This window comes from Lissotriton vulgaris, chromosome 7, assembly GCF_964263255.1.
Source record: "Lissotriton vulgaris chromosome 7, aLisVul1.2, whole genome shotgun sequence".
Lineage (NCBI taxonomy): Eukaryota > Metazoa > Chordata > Amphibia > Caudata > Salamandridae > Lissotriton > Lissotriton vulgaris.
The window spans coordinates 1,039,447,284-1,039,472,916 of record NC_141695.1 but is presented as its reverse complement, the minus strand read 5'-3'; the positions used below and the strand labels follow the sequence as shown (position 1 = coordinate 1,039,472,916).

Sequence of the window (25,633 nt, the reverse complement as noted above, 5' to 3'; positions counted from 1 at the left end):
TCCCCCTCACAAATTTAAATAGATTATAGGCCCTGGGTTGGTGGAGATCCCTGAGGCCAGACAGGTCTGCACACCCCGCGGCAAATATTTTAATTTAGCCCCGGGGAGGTGGCGGCCCCCAGGGCTTCAACCAGCCACGGGACAGGGGCACACAGCCCCCTCCCGTAAACAAATTAAGCCCCAGAGAGTTTGTGATCCTTGGTGTACAAATGAGCCCATGAAGGGGTCGTCTGTAAGGCCCCCTTCAATAAAAAAATAAGTCTCAGGGAGGTGGTGGTCCGCCGGGCTGAAATGAGCCTTAGGAGATGGGCCCAGTGCGCCCCCCTCTTTAAAAAGAATATGCCTGCATGCCTCTGGGACCTGCCCAACCAGAGGGATATAGTCAAAACAAAAGCGTGAGACCCACTTTTGTTTATTTTTGCCACAGATTTGCAACTTTTTTTAGATATTCTTTTTTGCCCTAGCTGAACCCAGGGACAGAGCTAGTATTCATACCCTGCCTACTTTTCCTTTTTCTAAATGTTTTTGGGGACTCGGCTGAAGCCGAGTCCTAAGATGGCTGCCAACACTTTCTCGTTGAAGTGTGCCATGAACTTGTGCTGCCCTGGAGGGAGCTCAATTGAAGAGAAATACAGAGCGGCTGCTTTAAAGCCACTCCATGTTTTACTGTGCAGACGGTAACCCGCTTGCACTTTGAGGAGTGATTAGAGAACCCCATTTGTTGTTTGGTGCAGTGAGTAATTACACCCGCCTGACAGAGGATGTCTGAGGAGTCTATGAGACTCTCTCCCCTCTCAAGAGGGCTGCCCTTAGGGTGCGCACTGACAGTGCACCTCCTGACAGCCCTTTGTTTTTGCACCCACGTCCTTCTTTAACTGGCGCACAGGCAGAGATTCCCTCATTTGCATGGAGCCGCACCCCCATGCAAATAAGGGAATGCCTTCTGGAGTTAGTGCTGGCTGGTAGAACAGGCCCCAGATGCTTGTGCTGCCCCTTTTGTAATACTAATAGCGCTGGCGCACATGTAGCATGTGCGCCAGTGCTACATGTATTACCAAAGTTGCCGCACAAGCATATGCAGACTCTTCTGTAATTCCAAAGGTCCCCTGCGGCACACAAAGCAGGCGCACGTGCCCGTTGTGCCCCAGTGCACTTTCTGTAATATGAATCCAGCATTATTTTTAAGAATAGGCCCCTGAATGTTTTCTAATCAAATATCATTTAATTGGAATTTGTATGCATTTTATTTGTGCTAATGAAAGAAAAATCAGTTAACCTGTTGGCAACAATGACCACATTAGTTTTATTTAATTTTGAAACACAGAGGATACAGTCGGGTCTAAATGTCTAATTGATATGTTTTAGAAATATATCTAAAATATTTTCCCACAAAGCATATTTGTTGTCATAAATGATTCACTATATTTTGAAGGAACTTGTAAAAGCCCCGACTGTGAGCAATGCTTACCTTTGGTGCAATAAATAGCAGCAATTATAACCTGTGCTTATTTAGCAAATTATGTTTGCGGAAAATGTTAGAATAGCAACTCTTTCGATGGCTGATTTAACTGTCCTAAAGTCAAAACTAATGACTCTCAGCGATATGGTTCACTCGAATAACATTTTCACTGTGTGATAACTTTGTGAAAACCCAGCCTCTTCACGGTACAACAACTTTCAGGCCACTAAACCCGGCCTAACGGTAATAGATAAAAGTGTAAGAGGTGTGGCGCGCGGCCAGGCTGCCTGACTCTGGACCACGGGGTTTACGGTTCGATCCCTGGTGCCGGCGCAGGTTAACCCAACACCATAGTTCGCTTAATCTTCCCGACGGCCCCCAGCGCCGGGACACCTCTCCGGGGGTAGCTGTGCGCTTTTCAAAAAGCGGTAGTTCATTTCAAAGTGTTGTAAAGTCATGGTTATCTTTGCAACAACATACAACCAACAATAATCTGCAGTTTGTGATCTTCCAAACCGCAAACAATATTCCATAGTTAGTCTTCTTCTAGGCCGTTTCTTTGATTTAATATGTTCCTTTTTAGGTCTCGCACCTTCGACACATGGCGAAGCCATGTCGCAGAGCGAGCCTATTGTCGGCGGTTCTGCTTACAAGGAGCTAAGGGAGACAAGAGATGTGCACGCGCCGCCTGCTGTAATCAGGTCAGGTCGCGTGCGCGCGTTCACCATCTCCTGTCTCCATTTTAGCTCCATGTAAGCAGACACACACAAGCGCACACACAGACACACACACACGAGCACACATACACGCAAGCACACATAGAGACACCCGCCACCCCCCGTCGCCGCGCGCACACACACACACACACACACGAGTGCACACACACACAAGCGTACAGAGACACCCCCCTCCCCCTACAACTAAGCCCCACTCACCTCATCGGCGCCACTCCGGAGTTCTTCAGCCTCCGCGGGGCTCTCCCTCGGGCATGGGAGCCCCGCATCTCCACTGCTTCTCTGGCCAGGCACTCCGTGGGCGCAGGCTTCTGAAGACGGAAGTCCCGCCCCACCCCAGGTTTTGGTTTCAGGAATGCACGCGCACGTCTTGTTTGCAATTTTGCCTCGCAGGCTGCAGGCTGGATCTGGACGCGTGCATAGGCCGGATCGGGACTTTCACTTTCATTGATAATAATGTACAGCTGGCGCTCCTCCCTGCAGGCCGCACGCAATTGTACTTTAAAGTTAAACTCGCAATGCGGCTAAAAAGTAATTCAGCGTCGTCATCGGTGCCCATTTCTTCTTCCAGGCCCACAGACGGAGCGGTTTCCACTAGTTCGCTGAAACACGATACTACCTGCTATGTTGGGACACTTCACAGCTGTAGAGGGAATCCAACAAGATATATAGTGAGGTAACAATCTATGTACACAGATCTGGGGGAATAGAGATGTCCACAGCAAGTTTAGCGTACCTTGCAAGAGCGCTGACAGAATCGCCATGCACCAAAGGTTCAGGCTGAGCTTTGTAAAGACAACTCAGTCATGCAGAAAGTTCCTTCTCAACCGTACTCTTCTGAAACTAGCAGCGCCTGAACCAGTTCAATCTTCGCACTAGCGGCATGTGCAACATCTTCCGGGTGAGGTATTGTTGGGTGACAAGTTCAGCCTTTGCCTGAATCAATACCCGTGTCCCACCTACAACTGCCTTCTACATGAACGCCCGGAGCCTCACTGCAGGATAGTGCCCAGGAGCTTCTACACTCCTAGCTAGGTACCTTTGAAGCTACACTCTTTGTCTTGGGGGCACGCTCAGTAGCACACAGTCACATAAGAATGTCCAGCCCAAAGGCGTCCCGTTTATGGTGCACCTTGAGGCCCCGACCCGGGGGCCAGGCGCAGAGCCGGCGTGTCTGCATTCCGCGCATGTGTGCAGGACAGGTGCCAGGGGTGGCAGTGAGAGCCCTGTGCGTGTGCACGGCCGGGTGTGCAGTGAAGAATGTGTATGTGTGCACAGGCCAGATGTGCGCTGGATGTGGGCGTGTGCAGCTCAGGTCCGCGCCTTGCGCAGTACACCTGTCTGACCAGCCCTCGCCTAGCTGCTATATCTTGTCGAGGGGTGCTGGAGGGCTCAGAGGAGGGCTCTACGAGGGCACAAAGCAGGGCTCTGCAAGGGCTCAAAGCAGGGACTTGCCCGAGGGACACTGCCCACTGGGGCAATTATTAGCGCTAGGATTCGTGAGTAGTGGAGGATTGAGATAACAACCTTGATTGTCTATCAGGACAGGATCCAAGCTCAGTGGGACAGCTCAGCCTTTCATTCTTTCAAGGGTAATATCCTAGTTTAAGGTTTACTACCATTCATTATTAGCATAAAGGTGCCTCCGTCTGTGGTGTGTTCTGTGTACAGGGTCTAGGTTTCAGCGTGGAGAGGCCGCAGCTCAGCCTTTCACCCTTACAAGGGTAATATCCTAGTTTAAGGTTTACTACAGTTTATTATTAGCCTGAAGGCACCTCCGTCTGTGGTGCGTTTTGTGTACGGGGTCTTGGTTTCAACGTGGAAAGGCCACAGCTCAGCCTTTCATCCTTCCAAGGGTAATATCCTAGTTTGGGGTTTACTACTGTTTATTATAGCCTAAAGGCGCCTCCGTCTGTGGTGTGTTCTGTGTACAAGGTTCCCCCACATCGTCCAGTCTTGGGCTCGAGTTTTCAAGAGTACCCTGCGCAGAGCCAGAGCAAGGCATCTGACTCGAGCTTTCATGGGCTCGCCCAGCTCTACTCTCCCCGCCCCCCAACCCTCCCCATGTCCAGTTCACTACCCCATAGCCTCCTCTTTGCTTCCACCCTGTGTGCTCTTAGGCACAATCTGGGCTGCGGCTACATGTCCTCTTCGCCACATCTTTACAATATTTACCTCTTGAATGGCCCTATCATGTATAGTTTTAGGGAGACCTGGTGTTTTTTTGTTTTTTTTAACTGGGTGAGCAAGCCTCGGAACTTTGCTGTTTCTGTAATTCCTCGATCGTGGCAGTCGCCATGCCCCCCCCCCCCCCCCAAAACCCCCACCCTGATGTGTGCTGGGCTGTGCTGCTGATGAGGGCTCCCCTCGTAAAAGGTATTTCCTAGGTCATCCAGAGGTTGAGGCACATGGAAAAAAACTACCTGAACTCTTATCCTGAGAACAATGTTGGTGACATGGCTTAAAAAAAACTAAAACCAAAGTGTTCTGCAACTATTTTGTTCCCCTTCACCTCGAGGTAACTACAGATAAGATATAGCGCACATACCTTAAATAAAAAATAAACTGTGTGTGTGTGTGTCACTAGACAGTCGCCCAACTGAATCCTGATTGGGGCACTGGTAGAATAGTGGTGACCATTTAAAGTGCTTCGAGGTCCCAGCTAAATGACTGAACGCATGCAATAGGTCTCGCATGCCTCCTCCCTGCTTCGCTTATTGCTCTGGATAGCGGTATGTCTAACAAGCATTTGCAATGCAATAGGTCTCGCAATTACGTGAGTTTAAGCTATTGGTATTGTAAATGACAATGCCTTTTATTTAGGTTTTAAAAATGAAAACACAAATAAAAGGCATTGTTATTTGCAATGTCAACAGCTCAAACTTGTGTAAATGCGAGACCTATTGCATTGCAAATGATTGTTGATTTTTAAGGTTGTTTAGTGAAAATATCAACTTTACACCATTCTTGAAAAGGCTACATTTTTTACTTAATATATTCCTATCTTACAGGGAATCATAACCTCCAATCAATGTACAGATGCACCCTAGTATGGCAGATATAGCAAAGACCTTTCCGAGTAGCTGTCTTCTTATCCGATCACTGCTAAGTTGTCTTAAACTAGTCACAAGGGTTCAAGCTTTCTATTAGTATGTTTAATATTCTTAACAATAAGGGAACCAAAGTTTTTCAGAAGAGCTTTTCAATCAGCGAGTCGTTTTCTTTCAACCTGTCATGCCCCTCAATGTAACCACTGAAAATCCAAATTGTTTATTCATTTGGGATCCTTATTGTGGCTGTCATTGTAGAGTTCAGTATGAAAAAACTAGTAAATGAAATGACAGCTGTGGAATGTGGCACAATATGTGATTAAAAAATCACCTTTGTTGTAAGTACTGCAACTGGGCGCATAATTATAATAATATTATTAAGAGTAATAATAATAATAGTAACAATACAGGTATTATTATTATTATTATTAATATTATTATTATTTTCGTTATTACTATTAACCAGAAAGTGATCATAATGATTATTATAACAGGAATAACAACAATCACATCCTTACTGTTAATAACACTTGTATTTTATGCAAATAATAATATTATTATTAATAGTAAGTGTAGAAATAATGATCTTGCCATTATTAACACTCTTCCATATCGTTCTTTTGTTGATGTTCGATAATAAGGGTAATGATGACAATAATAATAGCAGGGATGATGGCCTGTTTGTGCATGTGTATTTTTTGTAAACGTCTAAAGCCTGGTTTGTTTTCCCCATTTCACTGGCAGTGCCATGCGTTGTTCCTCCCGAGCCTCGTCCTGTTCCCCTGATATATGTTGGGCAGTGGCCGGAAACAGGAAGGCACAGAATCGGGGGAGCAAAAAATCCCTCCCTGAGAAATGGTGGCATCGCCCATCGCCAGTCTCTGCGTCAAGGATGACGGGCTCCCGCTGGCCCCTGCAGCGCGCTGCAAGTCTGCAGAGAGCTCTGAGGAGGTTTCTGCCGAAAGGAAGGGAGTGTCCACCCATCGCTGGCCTAACACAGCGCTTCAATCTCACTAGCGGCCAGATGTAGGATGCCAAATACCGGTCGGTAACGGCCGAAATTACCAAATTTCGGCCGTTACCGACCGGTATTAGGCATTTGGGATGTAGGGGACTGAAAATCGTCCAAATCAGTAAATTTACCGAATCGGTAAAGTTACCGATTCGGTAAACATTCCGAATCGGTAAATTAACCGAATCAGTAATTTTACCGAATCGCAACAGTTTGCGAATCAGTAAATTTACTGAATCGGTAAATATACCGAATCGGTGAATAAGAAGTGGCAAAATTGAATATTGAGATGTAGGTAGGCTCTGAAATACCGAATTTGCTTGAAATTTGGTATTTAAGAGTCTGTATTTACCATGGATTGAAATCAGGTGGTAACCAGGTGCAGCCTATAAAAAAAGGACCCAAAATGCAATATTATTTTCACAATGGCGGCATTCTAGGTCATTGCGAGGCGGCGGCGGCTACGGCTACAGGAGGAAGGAGAGAGGGAATGGCTGAGACAGGAGCAGGTCTACAGACAGAGGATCACCTTGTTCATGCTCACAGAGCCAGAGATTCTCCAGAGGTACAGGTTGCACCCAGACACCATCTTGGACCTCATCAGGGACCTCCACCCACTGTTGAGGACACTACCCCAAGGGCGCACGCCATTCCACCCCACGTGCAGGTGCTGTGCAGCCTACACCTGCTTGCGTCAGGGAGTTTCCAGAGTGTTGTTGCTGCGGTTGGTGGGGTGACCCAGAGCAGCCTGTCACGCTTTTTCCACAAATTCCTTGACGCCATTGTACAGAGAATGGACCACTATATAACTTTCCCTGAAACCCATGCTCAACTGCTCCAAACAAAAACTGACTTTTATCTGATGGTGCATTTCCCCAATGTCATTGGGTGCATTGATGGCACCCACATTCCCATATGTCCCCCTGCTGCCACGAATACATATATAGGAATAGAAAGTCCACCCACCCCATCAATGTGCAGGTGATCTGCAATGCCAAGTGCGCCATCACTGACCTCGTGGCAAAATTTCCTGGGAGTACCCACGACTCCTACATATTCCAAAACAGCGGTATCTATGCACGGCTGACAGCAGGGGAATTTGGTGAAGGATACCTACTAGGTAAGACACAGTGTGCGACCACATTAACACCTATTGCATAAAGAAGTACATGTATGCATGTAAGTAATGTACTCCCATTTCCTTTTAGGGGACAGTGCATATGTCCTCCGCTCCTTCATCCTCACCCCCTACCTCAACCCCTCAACACCCAGCCAAAGAAGATATAACAGGGCCCACAAGAGCACAAGAAATATTGTGGAGCGTACCTTTGGTATATGGAAGAGCAGGTTCAGGTGTCTGCATAAGAGTGGAGGTGTCAGGCAGTATACCCCCATCACCTGCTGTAAAATCATTGCTGCCTGTGCCATGTTGCACAACCTTGCAGTTAAAAAGGGCACAGAAGTGGAATTATCAGATTTTGAGGACCATGATGATCACCAAGCTCTGCTTGACCCACACACAGCTGGACATGCAACACCAACAGATGGCAGACACAGACGGGAAGAGGTCACACGCAACTTTTTCTAAGTAAGTAAAGAGACATAGACAGGTGGAATATGCACCCAACGTAGTTTAATGTAGTCACTACGCAGGTATCTAGGCACAAATGTGCAACACAAACTCTAAACTTTCGAAATTGTAAGTCCTGGGTCACTTCCCCATAACATTAACTGTTCATTTGCGTCCACGCTTAGTAGCGCCAGATGTATGTGGCTCACTGTGTTCGCCGGGCGTTTGCTCTGTAGCCTCACCTTGTCGCCTGCTGCTCCTCCTTGTCTCTACACCATGGGAGCTTGCCATGCTGCTCCTACTTGTGCTCCCTTCACTCTCTGGCACATCAGTAGCAGCAGTTTGTGCTGTTTGGGTATTTATTAGCGCCTCAAGAGCACCGGTCATCCTGGCTATGCCCCTTGTCACCTCATTGCTGTTTTGCGTCAAACACTCCTGATTGTTTATGCTGCGCCTGCATAGCAGGGATGTGGCTGTGGCCAGGCGGTGAATTGCTTTGTTGTTTTGCTGTGCACGCTGCTTCTCCCTGCGCCTCAATGCAATTTCTGTGTCCAGTTTGGTGCACAGTAGCTGCACCGATTGTGTCATTTCATGTATCCCTGTAGCCATGTTCTTGTTCACTTCCACCAGTTCCCTGATGCCCTTCCCTATTTCTTCCATATTGCTATTCAGGTTGCGCATTTGGCGTTGACAGGACATGATGGCCTTCCCCTGCATCCTCTGGATCCTCACCATGCTCCCCTCCAGACCTTGGAACACACTGGACCCCTCCCCACGTGCACCTACACTCCTTTGTTGGACTCTGCGGCGTCTAGTGCTACTACGGACAACCTCTGCACTGGACTGCAGTGTGGCAGAGATATCATCTCCAGGCAAGGTGTGTGTGTCTTCCACCTCCATTTCACTGGCAGATGTGTCCATTTCTATCAGTGGTGCAACGACATGCCTCCTGCTTGGTTGTGCTGCAGGTGTTTTAACATGCAGTGATGCTGGCATGTCTGGTGAAGACATTAACAGAGGGGACTGCGAACGTCGTGGGGATGCCTGCAAGTCTTGAGTTGTTTCAGGGTCTTGGGAAGGAGGCTGGCTACTCGGTACACCTGTGTCCTGTGATGCACTGGGACCTGGCTCCTGACTTTCATCCCTCTCGGGTGCCATGCCTTCAGTCTCCTGTGACTGCCTTCTGGATGTGTGACCTGTGGACATATGAGCGTATATCAGCTGAGCGCAAATGTCTCACAGCCACTACAATTAAATCTTTTTAATTTGCACAATGTACATGTTGCCTGCCCTTCATTATGTCTGCAATAATTTGCCTGACTGGGTGGTTGCTGTGCTGCATGACATGGTCTTTCATTAACTGACTACATATCCCATGATGCATTGCTACTGTATAGTGCTGGCACACCTGGACTGGGGTCACTTAGCTTCAAGGGGTGAGGTAAGGATGAGGGTGTGAGGGGGATTGCTGTGCATGCATCTTACCTTTTCTGCTTGCAGCTTTGGCTGAGGTGTCCACTTCTCCCAGTCCGCAGACGCTTTCTAGCTCCAAAGTTGAGGCCACCATCTCCTCCAGGTCAGTGAGGAGGGCTGTTGTGTTCTTTCCTCCACCAGTTTTCAATGCCTGTTTGTGGTGGTCTGCCAATTTCTTTTTTGTGAGGCTCCTCAGGTCATAGAACCTTTTTTTCAAGTCCTCCGTGTCTCTGGTGGTCACTCCCACAGCATTGACTTTGTGCAGTATATCTAATAATAATATATTGCTAATAAAACAGAAGTGATCTTTTTTGGTAAAGGCCCCCCTCCACCATCAGAGTTCTGGTGGCCAGCGGAGATGGGACAAGCCCCCTTACCCAGCCAAACGGCAAAAAACTTGGGAGTGCGGTGGGATGACAGTCTGTCCTTTACCTCGCATATTCATCAAGTAGTTGGCTGTTGCTTGAGTAAGCTTAGGAATCCGCGCAAGATCCTGAGACTTCTCCATGAGAGCTGCCGGAAAACAGTAATCCATGCCACAGTGACACCTAGGCTGGATTACGCTAACGGCCTCTATCTGGGATTACCTCAATACCTAATTCAGAAACTCCAGCTGGTCCAAAATGCGGCTGCAAGACTGTTAATGCGAATCCCTTTTAAGCATTCAGTCTCTCCGTATCTTCGATCACTGCACTGGCTGCCAGTTGCCAGCAGAATCAAATTTAAGGCACTCATACTGGCCTTTAGATCTCTGTTTGGCACCTGCCCCAAGTATCTGAAAACTGGGCTCCCAAGATACTCCCAGGCCCGTGCGCTTCGCTCCAATTGCCGCATTCGACTTGCCGTTCCACGAGTAAATAGGGCTCGGCTGGGGGGGTCGAACTTTCTCGGCAAATGTTACGACACTGTGGAACACCTTGCCTCCAGAAATTCAGCAGGCCCCCTCCGAAAATTGCTTTAAGCAACTGCTAAAGACTTGGCTCTTCACACAACCATGCTAAACACCCCCACTCAGTCCTCTGGGTTAACTCTGTTCTCTTCTGCGCCGGCACACCTCCTTGTGAGGTAGCTGTTCGCGCTATATAAAATTCCGTATTATCATTATATATAAAATTCCGTATTATCCTGCCAAATCTTCCTTTTGGCAGATTCAGCCACAGTGAGGGACTGCCTGCCGAAGAGTTTGTGGTGCACCTTCACCACCTCCTCCACAAGGACCTGTAGCTCCATGCTGCTGAATTTCACCTTTCTCTTCCTCTCTGGCTGCTCTGTGTCTTTGGTGGTTGCCATTTTACAGGTTTTAAACTGCACAAACTCTTTCTGCTGCTGCTCCCAGTCTCTCTGCTCCAACTGCCTCTCCAGAAGCTTCTAATTAGTTGCAGCAGCCTGTGTAGCCACTTCCTGGTAGGGAGGGGGGAGGGTGGTAGCACCTGATTGGCTGTTTTCTTTTGTATTTACCGAATTGGTATTTCCCATTCATTCCTATGGGCCTTTTGGCCCATTGGAATGAATGGGGAATACCGATTCGGTAAATACAGATTCGGTAAATGCCGAAAGTCCGATACCGAATTTTACCAATTCGGTAAAAAAATACCGATTTTTTACCTACATCTCATTTACCGATTCATGAATACCGAATTGGTAAAATTCGGTATTTAAGAATCGGTAATTGAGATTTACCTACATCTGGCCCTAGTTGCGCTGCAAGTGTGCTACTGCTGACACTAGGCAGTGGCATAATGTTACTGTTGGCGCTACATACGGTCAGATCCATAGTTGGCGCTGCAAATCCACTGTTCTAGCTGCTGGTGCTGCACACTGCCACAGACCTACAGCTGGCACTGAACGTTATTAATGCTGGTGCTTCATATGGCACTACTGGCTCGCTGTTGCACTGCATAGTATCACTGCTGGAGCTACACTGGACTGGGTCACTGCCAGCGCTGCAGTGTCACAGTACTATTGGTAACACTTCATCTTGAGAGCCTAGCACTGCACACACCACGATATCACGCTGACCCTGCACGGCGCTAGTGCTGGTGATATGCAGATGTGACTGCACGGCGCTAGTGCTGGTGATATACAGTGGCGCCCTGTCACTGTTGGCGTTATGCAGCGATGAGTACCCCTGCTGGGGCTGAACACTGCCACAGACTCACAACTGGACCCCAATGTGCCAGATGCTGGTGCTTCACCTGTCACTGCTAGCGCTGTGCAGGATCACAGTTACACTGCTGGTGGGGCTGCACTGGGTAAAGCTAGCGCTACAGTGTCACCTTACTAGTTGTAACGCTTTGCAGTGTCACAGGTAGCAGTTCACACTGTCACTCCTGGCACTTGGCAGTATGACGATTGGCGCTGCACATCGTGCAGTGTCACAGTTGGCACTACACAATGCACTGCTTCGGCTGCGCGGTGTTACAGCAAAGAACCCCCGGGCACACATGTAGTTCACGTGCAGAAGAGCTCGTGCGTCACCAGCCCTCTCCCCTGAAGCCTACCCGCTCCGAGCCGCTACAGTCCGCAATGAAGTGAGTTAACACACGGGGTCGGTATTAAGGTAGTGCAGCGCAGCTCTGTTCATTTATAAATGACAACTGCATTATAAAATGACAGCTACATTTTACTTGTCCCTTTTTGTGCAGCTTGCGAGAGTTTCCGATATGACTGGCTTGGAGTGAGCCCTTTAGTAGTGCGCGGGGACACGCCACTGTCGTCAGAGTGGATTTGGCGCAGAGGGCCCGCATTTTTCGTGGAGCCTTTAATTATGCATAGGAAGGAGGTGGAGAAATTAGGGGGGGGGGGGGTCGGGTGCCGAATGGCGGTGGAAATACCATTAAATAAGGTGATTGACGCATGAGAGAAAATGAAATACAAGGGCTGGTGCCAATGAGTTCGAAAAAAATGTTTTGGGGCAATGTGAGTCTGTGTTATTAGAGATTTGCACTGTTTATGTGCTCTGTGTATGAAATGTATGCATTTACAATTTACTCTCTATTTTTGTATCTTACTCACGTTCTCTTATATTAAAGCTCGTCCGGGCACCTGTAACCTTCACGGCCCGTGTGAAGAGCTCGGGAGTGGTGCGCGCGCGCGCCACTGCGAGCATATGTGTTCAATTATCGCGGCCGAAGACATATGGGCTTTGGTGCACGTAACAGACACCAATAGGCCATAGGCGGACCTACGCGACTGCCTATGGCCTATTGCGTGTTCTGTTTAAAAACAACACGCACTCAAAGCCCAATCAAAATATAACTAGGAAATAAAACACACGAGCTGTGTGGAATTTCCAGGCCCATTTTTGAAGCCCTACCAAAAGGGCTTTTTCGCTTTGCTTCGCTTGAAAGCCCTAAAAACCCAGATATTTACTATAAAAAATACAAACAAATCATGGTTACAGCGAAGTTATGGTTAGACTTGGGAACACCTTAACGTATCTTTAAAAAACTTCAGACATTCCTTTAAACAAAATACAGTTAAAGTACACTTATCGTTACAAACTACAACCAAAACCCTTATGGTTATAAACTAACACCAAAACCCCTAGACATTTGCTAATGATGGTTGCCTCCGAAATCCATAACTCGGACAATAGCCATGCAACTATAACTTAGACACCAAATTCTATGCTTATGACCTCACACAAATAAAACAAGCAAGTAACCACAGCTAAAAGAACATTAATACATAGCACATACCCAAAAATAAATAATAGAATATTCAATGTTCTCTCAATGGCAGTGTTAATTTTAAGGTGATAAATGTTCCTCTCTATTCTTATGTTTGCCCCACCCAGGAGAATTTTGGGGTCAGGGTGTTCTGATTTGAGGAGCTTCCACTGGTAGAATAAAGGTACTCTTTTTTAGGTCTTGCTTGAGACACCGCATGCTCGGTCGACTGTGAGACATTTTGCTAACTTGAAAAACAATCTAAAAAGGAGTTTAGAGCCCCACTTACCATTGGCAGGCTTCATCGTCATTTATTTCCTTGCTTCTCTTTGGTCAGTGCTTGCCGGTGTAGGAAAGTAAAGTATTATGCAGTGAGGCTGGTTAGGCTTTACTATGCAATACTCTCACGTTACCCCAAATAGCTCCTTTGGATTCACACTAATAAATTCCTAGCTCAGTCCTGGTAGCATGGAACAGGGCAGTTACACTTTACTAGAGGAATATGCGATGAGCATTTCAGAGTACCAACATGGAGATAAGTAACTGCAAAGACTCAAAAGAAATGAAACATCAATTTATAAAAATAAAGCAGGTTTTTATATAAATTTAGGTACCAAAACTAACAAAATCTGATAAGTATAACCAGAGTTATGGAACTGGCTCATATGGTCTGGGTGCAGAGTTGTCCTGGCTGTCCCTGGCACTGAAGACCAGGAGCAGCGTTGCTGCTTTTACCACTTGAACTGTGCTGGTCAGGAAGAGGATTCAAACTTTCGACAAAGGGCCCAAGGAAGCGTCAGGTTGAAGATATTGCAGGGTTCCCTTGAGGCACACCGTCAAATAAAGGTGGTGGTAGCCAGACTGTCCACCAACAAGCCTGGGTAGCCAGCCACAAGCTAAGCCTTCAGTCACTTAGACGTGCTGGAGTCCGGATAAAAATGGTAGCTGCCTGAAACTTGCTGGAGGTCAGGACTATGTTTCCCCCAATGTACCAGACCATTTACCTTTGGGCGATTCCCTAGGCAGACCCGCTGGCCATTGAGTCCTTGGTTTCGGGAGTGGTTCTTGCCTGCAGGCAGTAGGCGACTAGTACCTCTAGTCCAAAGGAGTTCTGGAGTTGCCTTTGGCTTGCAGAGGGGTTCCTCTTTCCTTTGGAACAGGTCTTGGTCCAGGACAATTCCCAATCATGCAGTTGCAGGGGGTATACACCTGTTACAACGCAACTTTTACAACTACCTACTATTACAACGCAACTTTTACAACGCATACCATTACAACGCATTGCGCTGGGGGGCGCTCTAGGATAGGGAGTAAGTATAATTTACTATCCAACACCTTCCCTAGTGTCCACGGGGACTGGAGTTGGAATAGTAAATTATACTTACCACTATCCAGCACCTCTAAGCGCTATGCGTTGTAATGGTATGCGTTGTAATGGTCGCGTTGTAATGGTAGGTAGTTGTAATGGTATGCGTTGTAACATGGTACATCCGTTGCAGGGTGGTTGCCACAGGTACAGTTTGTGCAGGTCCTGACATCGCAGACTAGGGTCTCTTCTTTGTCCTTTAGTTGCAAGTTCATCAGATCTAAGGTTCTGGTGCCAAAGGAGTCTCTTAAATCCTAGATTTAGTGGTGTTAGAGGGTGGGTGCTAGTAACCAATGGGCTACTAGCCCCAGTGGCTAATCCCCACCTAAGGTGTCAACTTTCTGAGGAGTGTGCCACCTTTTCTACCCAGAAGTCTCTATTCTGACACCTTTAAAAATGGCCTGAAACCTTCTTTGGCTGTAAAGAACAGGGAGCGCACTCTAGGGATGTGGCTAACCTTCTGGAGGTTTATGCCTCTTGACAGGGCCGTCATTAGCGCTGGTGGCGCCCAGTGCGACAATCACTTTTGGCGCCTCTATGTCCCATGACCGCCTCCTCGGATTCTCTCCCTTCCACCTGCAAAAGTGCCCCTCATCTCTCCTATCATAAGATATTGCTAAACACTGTGCCCCCCTCCACAGGTCAGCGCCCAGTGCGACTGTACCAGACGCACTTCCCTGAAGCCGGCCCTGCCTCTCGACTACCTAATTTTGTTGCCTGCCTGGATTGCAAATGTGCCTGGGGCATGGGGCTGGCTTTTACTCCTCTGGGAGGATTCCTACTTGCATATCAGAGTATAAAAAAATGGAATGCTTGAATTAATCTCAGCCACTGGTAATTACTCGGGCAGTGTCCCAATCCATTGTTATTCAGTATGGACCCAGCTATATGCAATTCAGTATTGACTCTGCTTCAATGTGAACAGTCCAGCCCAAACTGCCAAGCCAGGTCCTCCCTGTACTGGAACACAAGCAACCCAGGACCAGTTTCGCCCTAATTATGGCCTCATCAGCGGCGTACAGCTAGGTTCCAGTGACACTGTGCACGGGACTTACGTCTAGGCATACCCATCCCACGTAGGACGACACACTAAAGTATACCAAAAAGTGATGGATGGAATGCTCAAATTAATCTCAGCCACTGGTAATTTGTTGCTCTAAGAATAAAAATGGATTATGGGTATAGAAAGTTTGTCCAGAAATGAAAGAATAACTCATCCCATAACAATCAAAGACGTTTGCATGAAGATAGGTGGGGTATATTCAGTGAACTATATAAATTATAGAGATTCTACTACAGGTCTACTTTCAGCTTGCTTTAATGTATTTATATTTTAATCCCTTTACGTCCTCTTCCTTGCATGCCTAGTATTCACAAAGATCATTGCTACTTATAATTATAAATATAGTCTTTACATTGGTGGTTGATAGATGATGGCTTTCTGAATATGCCTATATCTCTGTAGCGTGCATTTACACACCAAACTATCTTAACACTAGATACAATTGACCAGCAGATTTATTAATTACCATATTGTGGAAATCTGCAAGCAACCTGAAGGTTAAAAGTCCAAACTTCATTGTGGCCATATTAGGTTTCCAAAGTTCTATGGTTGATGAAATAAGTAACAACGAGTTAGGCAATAGTAACAGTACTGTGCTTCACACGTTTAGACTTTGGTAATACGCATTTTAAAGAGGAACAATTACATCATCTAGGAAACTTTTTAGGTTTCACCTCGGTGATGAAGTGGGTGCTGGGAATGGGCTTCTCCATCTATAACGTGGGTCATGCTCAAAGCCTGGATCCTTCTTTAAGTAGGAGTTGTAGCCATAATGACAGTGTCTCTCAGGTTCTGTGCGCTTGCGTCGGCCCAAGCGTGCTTCACTCCTAGGTAAGAAATGGCGTTGTGGACCAAGATTCCGCACTATGGGAGGTGTGGGTGAGGGCACACTGACCTAACAAGCCTTTTAGTCGCCCTTTTTCCTCCTAAACCTCCTTTTATCTATCTGGCCTTGGTGAAAAAGAGCAGAGACATGGATGACTGGGACTAGATGGTGTCCGTGAGAATGTAAATGAGTTTAAAATAGGTTCCAGAGCACCAATGGATAGTCACTAGCTCGTTACATTCATGCTTAAAGTGACTCCTGTTTGAAAGGTTAGAACTGAATTTTACAGGCATTAAGATGCTTTGGACTGAATGGAAACATGGCAGCGAGAGATCGATAAATGTGCTCATCACCTGGGGATAAAAACATATTTACACTCCACGTGGCAGTGAGCTCTGACTACCTAGTCCACTGGGTGTGAGGGGTTCATGCAAAAGACTATGTGTCGTGCCCACACGATGGCACTAAGACCCTGGGGACTCAGGGCTTGGGGACAGGGACACCGAACACCACATCCGGTCAGGGGAGGGGATGAGGGCAGTCGGGTTCAGGACCTCGGGGCAAGAGGTCAGGGCACAGGGCACGCTACACCAAGATGCTGTTGTCGCAATAAAGGAATTGCCTACCATAACCTTCCTGTCTCTTGCGTGGTTTGTGAGGGTCGGCGACGTAACAACTGGCGACGAAGCCGGATCGGAATCGTCAGACGTGAAGAAATTGCGATTTTAACCAGGAGCCCACCCTGGATCGCGTCGTGACCAGAGAAAGGAGTGCAGGAGTACAGCGACATCAAGGAAACAGCAGCGACACGGGAGCCCACCCCGATCGCTGCAGGAAGAACAGGGAAGAGAAGCGACCCAGCGACCCCTCCGGTAAGCTCCTAGCAAAGAGCGCGAAATTAAAGGGTTGAAGTGGAGAAGGCAGCGCGAGCTCTCGCGAGAGTCTCAGCGGCCATTTTGGGGTCAGGCGCGAGAGCCAATAGGAATCGAGAACGCACACGGCGGCCATTTTGGAGTCAGGCAGCACTGTGAGTGGACGCGAAGTCCCGCGAGACCACCGGCGGCCATTTTAGAAACAGGCAAATAGACCAATAAGAAGCCAGAAAGGCTCGGCGGCCATCTTAAGGTCAGGAAGAGATCGATTTTGATAGAGAAAGTGCTGGTATTAGCAATAAAACACCTAAAGAAGCAAAATAGAAGACACAATAAAGCAGGAAAGGGCCAAATAAAGGAAATAGAGAACAACAAAATAAAATAAAAGCAGCAAATTCAACAAAGGAAACAAAGAAGGAAATAAAAGACAAGCCAAAGACAAAAAGGAAAGAGAAAAATAATAAGAAGCAGAAACTAGAGATGGCAGACCCAAAACCAAGCGCGCAATATAGAAGACCACTGCCATTCAGCCTGTCCGAACTGCAAACAGGGATAAGATGGGAGAAATGGCTCAGACGTTTTGAAAATTATGCAGAGGCAACAGATGTCACAGTAGCAAAGAAACAAGGACTGTTTCTAAATCTAGTGGGCGATGAGGTGGAGGACCTGATGGTGACACTGCCAACCAAAGAAATTGACAGCTATGACAAACTAATAATATGTCTAACAGACAAGTTTGACCCGCAAAGAAATGTGGATTTTGGGAGATACAGCTTCACGATTGCTTTCCAACAAGCTGAGGAATCACTAGACGATTTCGCAACAAGGTTGAGGAAACTAGTGACTCACTGTAAATTTGATAAATTCGACAATGAGCAGGCCATACGATTACTTATAATCACAGGTTCTCGGGACATAGAATTCCGAACAAGAATACTAAAAGAACCGATAGCTCTAGAGAACATCCTCGCACTTGGGAGGGCGGAAGCGCGAGCAACAACACACGCACAAGTGATGGAACGTGGCAAAGGAAGAGGTGGGGAGCAAATTCATCGAATGGCGAGCAACAGCAAAACAGGAAACTGGAGACAAGACAGAGGGGACCAGGCAGCAAGGAAGCCGCAAGAAGGAACATGCTACAGATGTGGACTAGAGTTCCCACACCGAGGACAATGCCCCGCATTTGGCCAGACGTGCAGAAAATGCAACGAGAGAGACCACTACGCAAGCGTGTGTCGAGGAGCACAGTTCAGGAACAACCGGGGAAGAACGAGCAGAGGAAGAATGTCGACGAGGAGACACATCAGGCATGTCGAGACTGGAATGAGAAGTTCATCCGCAGAGTCAGGGGAAGAATATGAAGAAGAGAAAACAGAGTGCCTGTACCTCATGACAGAGGTCACCACGGACTCAGAAGACGATTAGGAAGAGTGCAATGAAACAATATGCCTGGTAGACAAGAAAAAGATAAGGAAAACGGAGTCGGTAACAATAAAAGTGGGGCCACATGATGCCACTTTTGTTTTGGACAGTGGTGCAACATGCAACATTATGTGTGTTTCGGAGTATGAAAAAATGAAAATAAAGCCGATTTTGAAGCCATCACGAGTGAAAGTCTTCACGTGGGGGGCAAAGAGACCAGTGATCAACCTGGGGAAATTCAAGGAAGAATTAAGGTACAAGGATCAAAGGCTAATGGAGCAGATACATGTACTCAAAGGAGACATCCCCGCGCCATGTTTGTTGAGCAACGTCACAGCACAAGTGATGGGACTGATGGAAATGACGTATCACATGGCAGAAAAAAAAGAACATTTTAAAAGAATATCCAAAACTGATAGAGGGATTAGGAAAACTGAAAGGTCGACAGATAACATTACACATTGATGAAACGGTGAGACCGGTTGCGCAACATCACAGAAGGGTGCCCATACATCTACAACCACAAGTGGAAGAAGAGCTGAAAGCCCTCCTAAATCAGGACATCATAGAACCAGCAGATGGACCGACACCGTGGGTGTCACCCATCGTGGCCGTCTCAAAGAAAGACAAATCAAAAATAAGAATATGCGTGGACATGAGGATTCCAAACAAGGCAATCGAACGGGAGCGACACCCAGGCCCACACCTAGATGATATGATCAGCTGTCTCACGGGTACAAGAAGATTTTCAAAGCTGGATCTATGCAAGGGCTACCACCAGTTGGAACTTGACCCTCAATCGCGGTATATTACGACATTCTCCACCCACCTGGGGTTATTTAGATACAAGCGCCTGAGCTTCAGGATCTCGTCAGCTGCGGAAATATTGCAAGAAACAATTCGTCAAGTCATCAGGCCTGTCAAGAACAGCCTGAATTACAGTGATGATATCCTGGTGTTCGGCAAATCAGATGAAGAACACGACACCGCCCTAAGAGAGGTGTGCTCACACCTAGAGGAAGCAGGCTTAACGCTGAATGAAGGAAAATGTGAACTGGGGCGCAATGAGCTGGTGTTCTTCGGTCACATTTTTTCCAAAAAAGGAATGCGGCCAGACCACAGCAAGGTGGAAACTTTGGAAAAGGCAAAGAAGCCCACAGACGTGGCAGAAGTGAGATCGTTTCTGGGGTTAGCGAGCTACTGCTCGCGCTACATCAAGGACTTTGCCACCGTCAGTGCACCGCTGAGAGAGCTGACGAAACAGGGACAAAATGTTCGATGGACCAGTGAATGTGAAAAAAGGTTCGAGGAGATAAGAAAGGCAGTGACAGCAGTGGATCATCTGGCCTATTTCAACCCGAAACTATGCACAGAGTTGACAGTGGATGCAAGCCCCGTGGGTTTGGGAGCAATTCTAGCGCAACATCAACCTTGGAGAAATTCCCCAAGACACATCGTCGCATATGGGAGCAAGAGTCTGACAGATGTTGAAAAAGGATACTCACAACCTGAAAAAGAGAGTCTGGCGGTAGTGTGGGCCTGTGAACACTACCACATGTTCGTGTACGGAAAACCGTTCACGATCGTAACGGATCATCAGGCCCTGATCACAATATATGGCAACCCGAATGCAAAGATACCGCCAAGAATAGAAAGATGGGGAATCAGGCTCATGGACTACAATTTCAAAATCATCCACAAGCCAGGCGAAGAGCAAAATCCAGCAGACTACGTGTCAAGACACCCACTACCACAAAACTCCCAAGTGACCACAATGGCAGAAGAGTACTTAAATTTTGCACTGAAACTCAGTACACCCGCGACAATAACAGTGAGTGAACTGGAACAAGCAACGAGACAGGACGACACCATGCAAGAGGCGATGAGGATCAACAAAGCTCAACAATGGAGGCACGTGAATAGTAACATGTACGTAGACAAAGGAGTAGACAAAGAAGAACTGCTGGCATTCAAAAGAATAAACGAGGAACTATCAGAATGTGAAAACGGAACAGTAATGAGAGGCACGAGAATAGTGATGCCCCAAACGCTGAGAAGAAGGACAGTGGAACTGGCACACGAGTCACACCTGGGCATGGTGGCCACAAAAAAGATGCTGAGGGAAAAGGTGTGGTTCCCGGGACTTGGCAGCATGGTGGAAGAAATGGTAACAAAGTGTCATGTATGTCAAATAATAGGGCCACCTTCAAGACCGGAACAACTAAAAATGTCTCCACTACCAAATGCGGTGTGGACGGAGCTGGCCGCGGACTTCTATGGGCCCCTAGAAACATGAAACTACTTCCTAGTAGTGATCGACGAATACTCAAGGTTCCCCATTGTAAAGCCAGTGTCGTCGACGTCTGCGAACGCAACACTGCCTGTGTTGGATGACATCTTTGCGGCATGGGGTTCGCCACAGATATTGGCCCACCGTTCTCAGGCGAAGAGTTCAAGAGAATCATGGCATACATCACAGACGCATAACCCCCCTGTGGCCGCAAGCAAATGGGATGGCGGAGAGGTTCATGGGGACCATCAAAAAGGCGGTGCAAAGAGCAAAAATAACAGAAATATCAATTGGACAAGCCCTATACCAGGTACTTAGGGACTATCGGAACACGCCCCACAGTTTCACTGGAAGATGTCCCGCTGAATTGGTACTAGGGCGAGTGAGCAGAACACGACTACCACAGATAAAAGAAGAAAAAAAAGTGGACCAGGAAGACATCGCCAGCAAAGACAAGGGGCAGAAGGCAAAGATGAAAGAATACGCGGATCAAAGAAGACATGCAACAAACCAAAATATAGAGGAAGGAGACATGGTGTTTGTGAAACAGCGGCAGGTGAAAAAGTCAAACAGCGCATTTGCAAGGGAACCAGTACAAGTGGTGAAGGTGAATGGGCCCATGATCCCAGCCTCAGCCGGCCAACGCCAGATCACTAGAAACAGCTCCCACTTTAAGGCAGTAAAAACAGAAGAAGAAACAGAGATGCCAAAGCAAGAAGAGACCAGAGAGACATTGCAGGAAGATCCAACACCAGAGGTCGGAGAACAACGACCAAGGAGAGAATGCAAAAAGACCAAGAGACTGATCGCAGAGATGTAAAGGAATGTCAGCCACATCACATCTCTCTCTCTATCTCTCTCTCTCTCTCTCTCTTTACTTCCACGTTTTCTCCATCACTGATGTGAGCCATGGAACAGTTGGCAAATAACTTTTGTTTGCAACAAAGGGGGAGATGTCGTGCCCACACGATGGCACTAAGACCCAGGGGACTCAGGGCTTGGGGACAGGGACACCGGACACCACATCCAGTCAGGGGCGGGGATGAGGGCAGCGGGATCAGGACCTCGGGGCAAGAGGTCAGGGCACAGGGCACGCTACACCAAGATGCTGTTGTCGCAATAAAGGAATTGCCTACCATAACCTTCCTGTCTCCTGCGTGGTTTGTGAGGGTCGGCGACGTGACACTATGGTCCGCCAATAAATGTATTTACAGCAACAGAATCTAAAGGAGTTGCCTTTGTGCCCACGAAAATCACTAGATAAAGAAAATACATTTCAGTTTTGGTAAATAGAGCGTAGTTTTCTGCAGTTACTTTGGAACGTTTAGACTTACATTCCCACTGTGTCCAACATGATCCAAATATAATGAACATAAATTCTATTTTGCTATTTTTACCATGTTTATTGTGTTGAGACTGTACGTCTTGTACTTGATTTTAAACTAATACAATTAGCACTATTTGAACTGAAACTATTTAAAATGTCATAACCTGATTTGTACCAATTTTCTCAACCGAACGGCGGGGCCACGGGGTGCGCACTAGATCGGGGCACAAGGGAGAAGTTCGCCCCAAACTCCACACTCAATAGAAGCTGCTTTGGGGAAGGATTAGAGAAAACATACAGGACCCAAGGATTTAGTGTTGGTGGAACTTTAATTTATCGTCGGAGCTTCAAGCCTAAGAAGGTTGAATGTTGCTTCAACTTGAACTCTGGCGCTACATAAACAGTTTGAAAAGTGACAGCAAGAAACACCTTTTTATTTGTTTACAAAAATGGGAACATCTTAATTAGGTACTGGTTCAAGCTATGATACAAACTGTAACTATAATCGTAAACATAAACACATCCCCCGGCAACTCATATGCATGCATCTCTCAGCAAATGTACAATGTGTATATATATATGCGGGATACAAAGCAAAAAGGGATCTCCTAAAACCAAGTATTTCTTTATTCAATTTTGATTTGCATTATATGTATAGTGGTGTAAAAACAAATCAAAATATTAAGCTATCACTGTCTGCTCTATACTTTCCCCCTCACATGCTAATCATTACCGATTCATGAAATCGTAAGGCAGTGGAAAATTCTTGTGCATTAAGGGTCTGGTCAGCACTGGGCGGAAAACAGGAGAAGGGGGCCATATATGCAGTAATATTGGGGACAAGACAATATCACCTACCCAATGAGTTTCCGACGCAGCTCCAACGTCTCAGATTTAGAGTACCTCTCTTCGCTCACAGACATACTTTCCTTTTTTAATTCCCAAAAGTGAAAAAAAAACACCACAAAAATACGCTTCTTTGCTAACTCAGAAGTAAAATTCAGCGAATTGCATACTGTCCCCGTGGCCCCGCCCCCGAAAACAACGACGACCGCCCTTAAAAAGATGTCTGAAACAAGACCAGACGACGTAATGTTTTGGACGCATTGAAGATGACGGCAAACTTGCCCCGTAACTCCAAAGTAATCGAGTTTTTGCAACGACTCTCGATTTAGGTGATAGACTTGCATTTTTTTTTAGAAAAAGTGCTGTTACTTGAGATTCCCCCAGCTCAAAATTTGCGGTACAGCGCTAAAAGTTAAATGAAAAGTGTAATTAACTTTTTTCTTTAAAATAAAAATCTCCCTTTTAGCTGTTTCACATTGGTATATATACAGTGCACCTATTCTTACAGCAAATAAGGAGGCTTGAAAGCTGTCTAATGTTAAATGACCGTAGCGACAGGGCTTTAAGTAGGTTTAGAAAACTGTGCATCTCAAATGGACGTGGCCGATGCAAATAAGGGCGTGGCTTAGCGTAGTGTGCTGCCAGAGTCACTGGTACTTTGCTGTTTGTCATTGCATCCAGTTATATGGTAAAATAAGTTAACATTAAAGCTACAACAATTCAGGACTGTTGTCTTTGCCAATATTTGTTAGTTGCATAAGATAAATAAGCAACAACTATGGCTCTGTTGTATATAATATTGAAAAATGCTACAGTTCTGAAATGACGAGACTGTATAAGAACTAAAACGAGTCTCCTTGAAGTCGCATCAAAGGCTTTGAGCAGCGGTACTGCTGCAGAATTGAGAATTTTGTTCACCCAGAGGATGAGGGCAAAAATGGAGAGCCCGATAGGGACCCATCTCAGCACTTACTTTTAAGAACAGACAATGCTGAGCACCTGCAGGACCCGGCCCACTTAAAGCCCGGCGTGTCAGGCATTAAACAGCGTTGAAAAGAAGCTGGCCACACATGAAACCAAATTTAGCTTCGGGTCTGACGCACTTTCCTGCACCTTAATAATCTAGTGGTCATCTACTAGGTTGCACTACTAATCGTATGAGGACCTTTGATTATCGACTGAAAGCACATAAAAAGAGCTAGCATCGGCATAATATTTCCATTACAGCGAAACAGGAAAGGGGGGGGGGCTCGGCCCCCACGCGCGCATGGCTGGACCCGGCCCCCCCCCCTTCACCCCTCCCAATTGGTGGGTCCCACCGTTGACCCGGAAGCGGTGTGAGTGCCTCCGGGTCAAGGGGCGGGACCAGGGGGGTTTAAGAGGCCTGGTAGGCGCGGGAAGCGCCCTCTTGTACCCGCGCTTACCATGCTCGCTCCTCGCCCCGCTGTGGAGCCGATAATTTTTCTTTATTTTGTTTTTACAGGTTTCTGCTGGTATCGGGAAGGGCGCAGAACATCACGTCGGAGCGACGGGCTTGAGTGCATCTCTCTCGTGCAGCCGGCACAGTGTACTAGGCGAGCTGCGCGATTCGGCTGGCATCGGGAGCACGGATCGGGGAACTACGAGCATTGACGCACATTTTTAACTTATTAAAGTAAGGTGGCGTACCGGGGTCAATAGGGGTCGCATTCCAGGGCTGAGTACAGTTAATTAGCTGTGTGCGAGGTTCGGGACCCGGTCTCATTTGTTTCTACAGGGTCCCCTGCGATAATTATTGGGTCACGATATTACAGTGTGGGCTGAGGTGCGGGGGGGCGGCAACGGTGAAAAGGGGGCAGGAACACGAAGCACACAGTTCCTTTTTCCAGCGCTGGCAGCTGCCCAACAATAAATAATAGCAACAAGGTTTTGGAAAATTGTAGCGGCAGCGCAGTAGGAAAAGCGTGCACGTTAGTTGTGTAGCCGGATCGGCCTGATTGCTAGTAGGTTTGCTACAACTGAATTTTGCTGCGTACAAGGCGAAGCAGGGTCGGCGCGGGTGATAGAGCGAGCAGGTCACCCGACCAAACATAATGCACACTCGGGCCCATAAAATACCTTTTCATATATACTTTATTTTAATCAGGTAACCTACACGATGTTATCAGCAATTCAGTTTCCTCCTTTCTATTTCCGTGTACCATACTTACCAATCCTTGTAACAGGTACCTAAACTCATAATGGATTAGGAGCTAGTTTAGAAGTAGGTAAACAACGCAAAAATACCATGCAACATGTGAAATAACGGTTGTACTTTATAATAACCACAAACGCAAGAAGTTTTCAAAACCTTTATCTAGTTCTCGTCGTCTTCAATTGCCATGAGCCACAAGTTTACACAGATCAAACTGTCTATTACTAAGAGTAAGAAGATAGTGTAACTATGAATTAAAGTAACAAATATTTAGAAATCGGTAAATAAAGGAAGGGGAAAAAATAAGGAACACGCTAAATTTAGATCAGCAGACTTTCTCAACTTCACTAAAGGCGGGTAAGAAAAGGGAACATAATAATCAAAGCAGACTTTCGATTATCACTAACGGTCTATAAGAAACTAAACTTTATTTTGATTCGTCCAGATGTTCTTATTCACTAAAGGGAGGGTAAGAATGG

General features: G+C 46.8%; 1 protein-coding gene across 1 annotated transcript in view; it reads right to left on the bottom strand.

Annotated features, from left to right (window-relative positions):
* The window catches only part of PHYKPL (5-phosphohydroxy-L-lysine phospho-lyase), a 508,199-nt gene extending 485,024 nt beyond the window's left edge, over positions 1-23,175 (bottom strand). The window contains exon 1 of the mRNA XM_086931482.1: positions 22,994-23,175. Within this exon, the coding sequence (XP_086787608.1) occupies positions 22,994-23,058 (65 nt within the window). The 5' untranslated portion in view covers positions 23,059-23,175. The remainder of the gene's footprint in view (positions 1-22,993) is intronic.
* Positions 23,176-25,633: the final 2,458 nt, after the last annotated feature.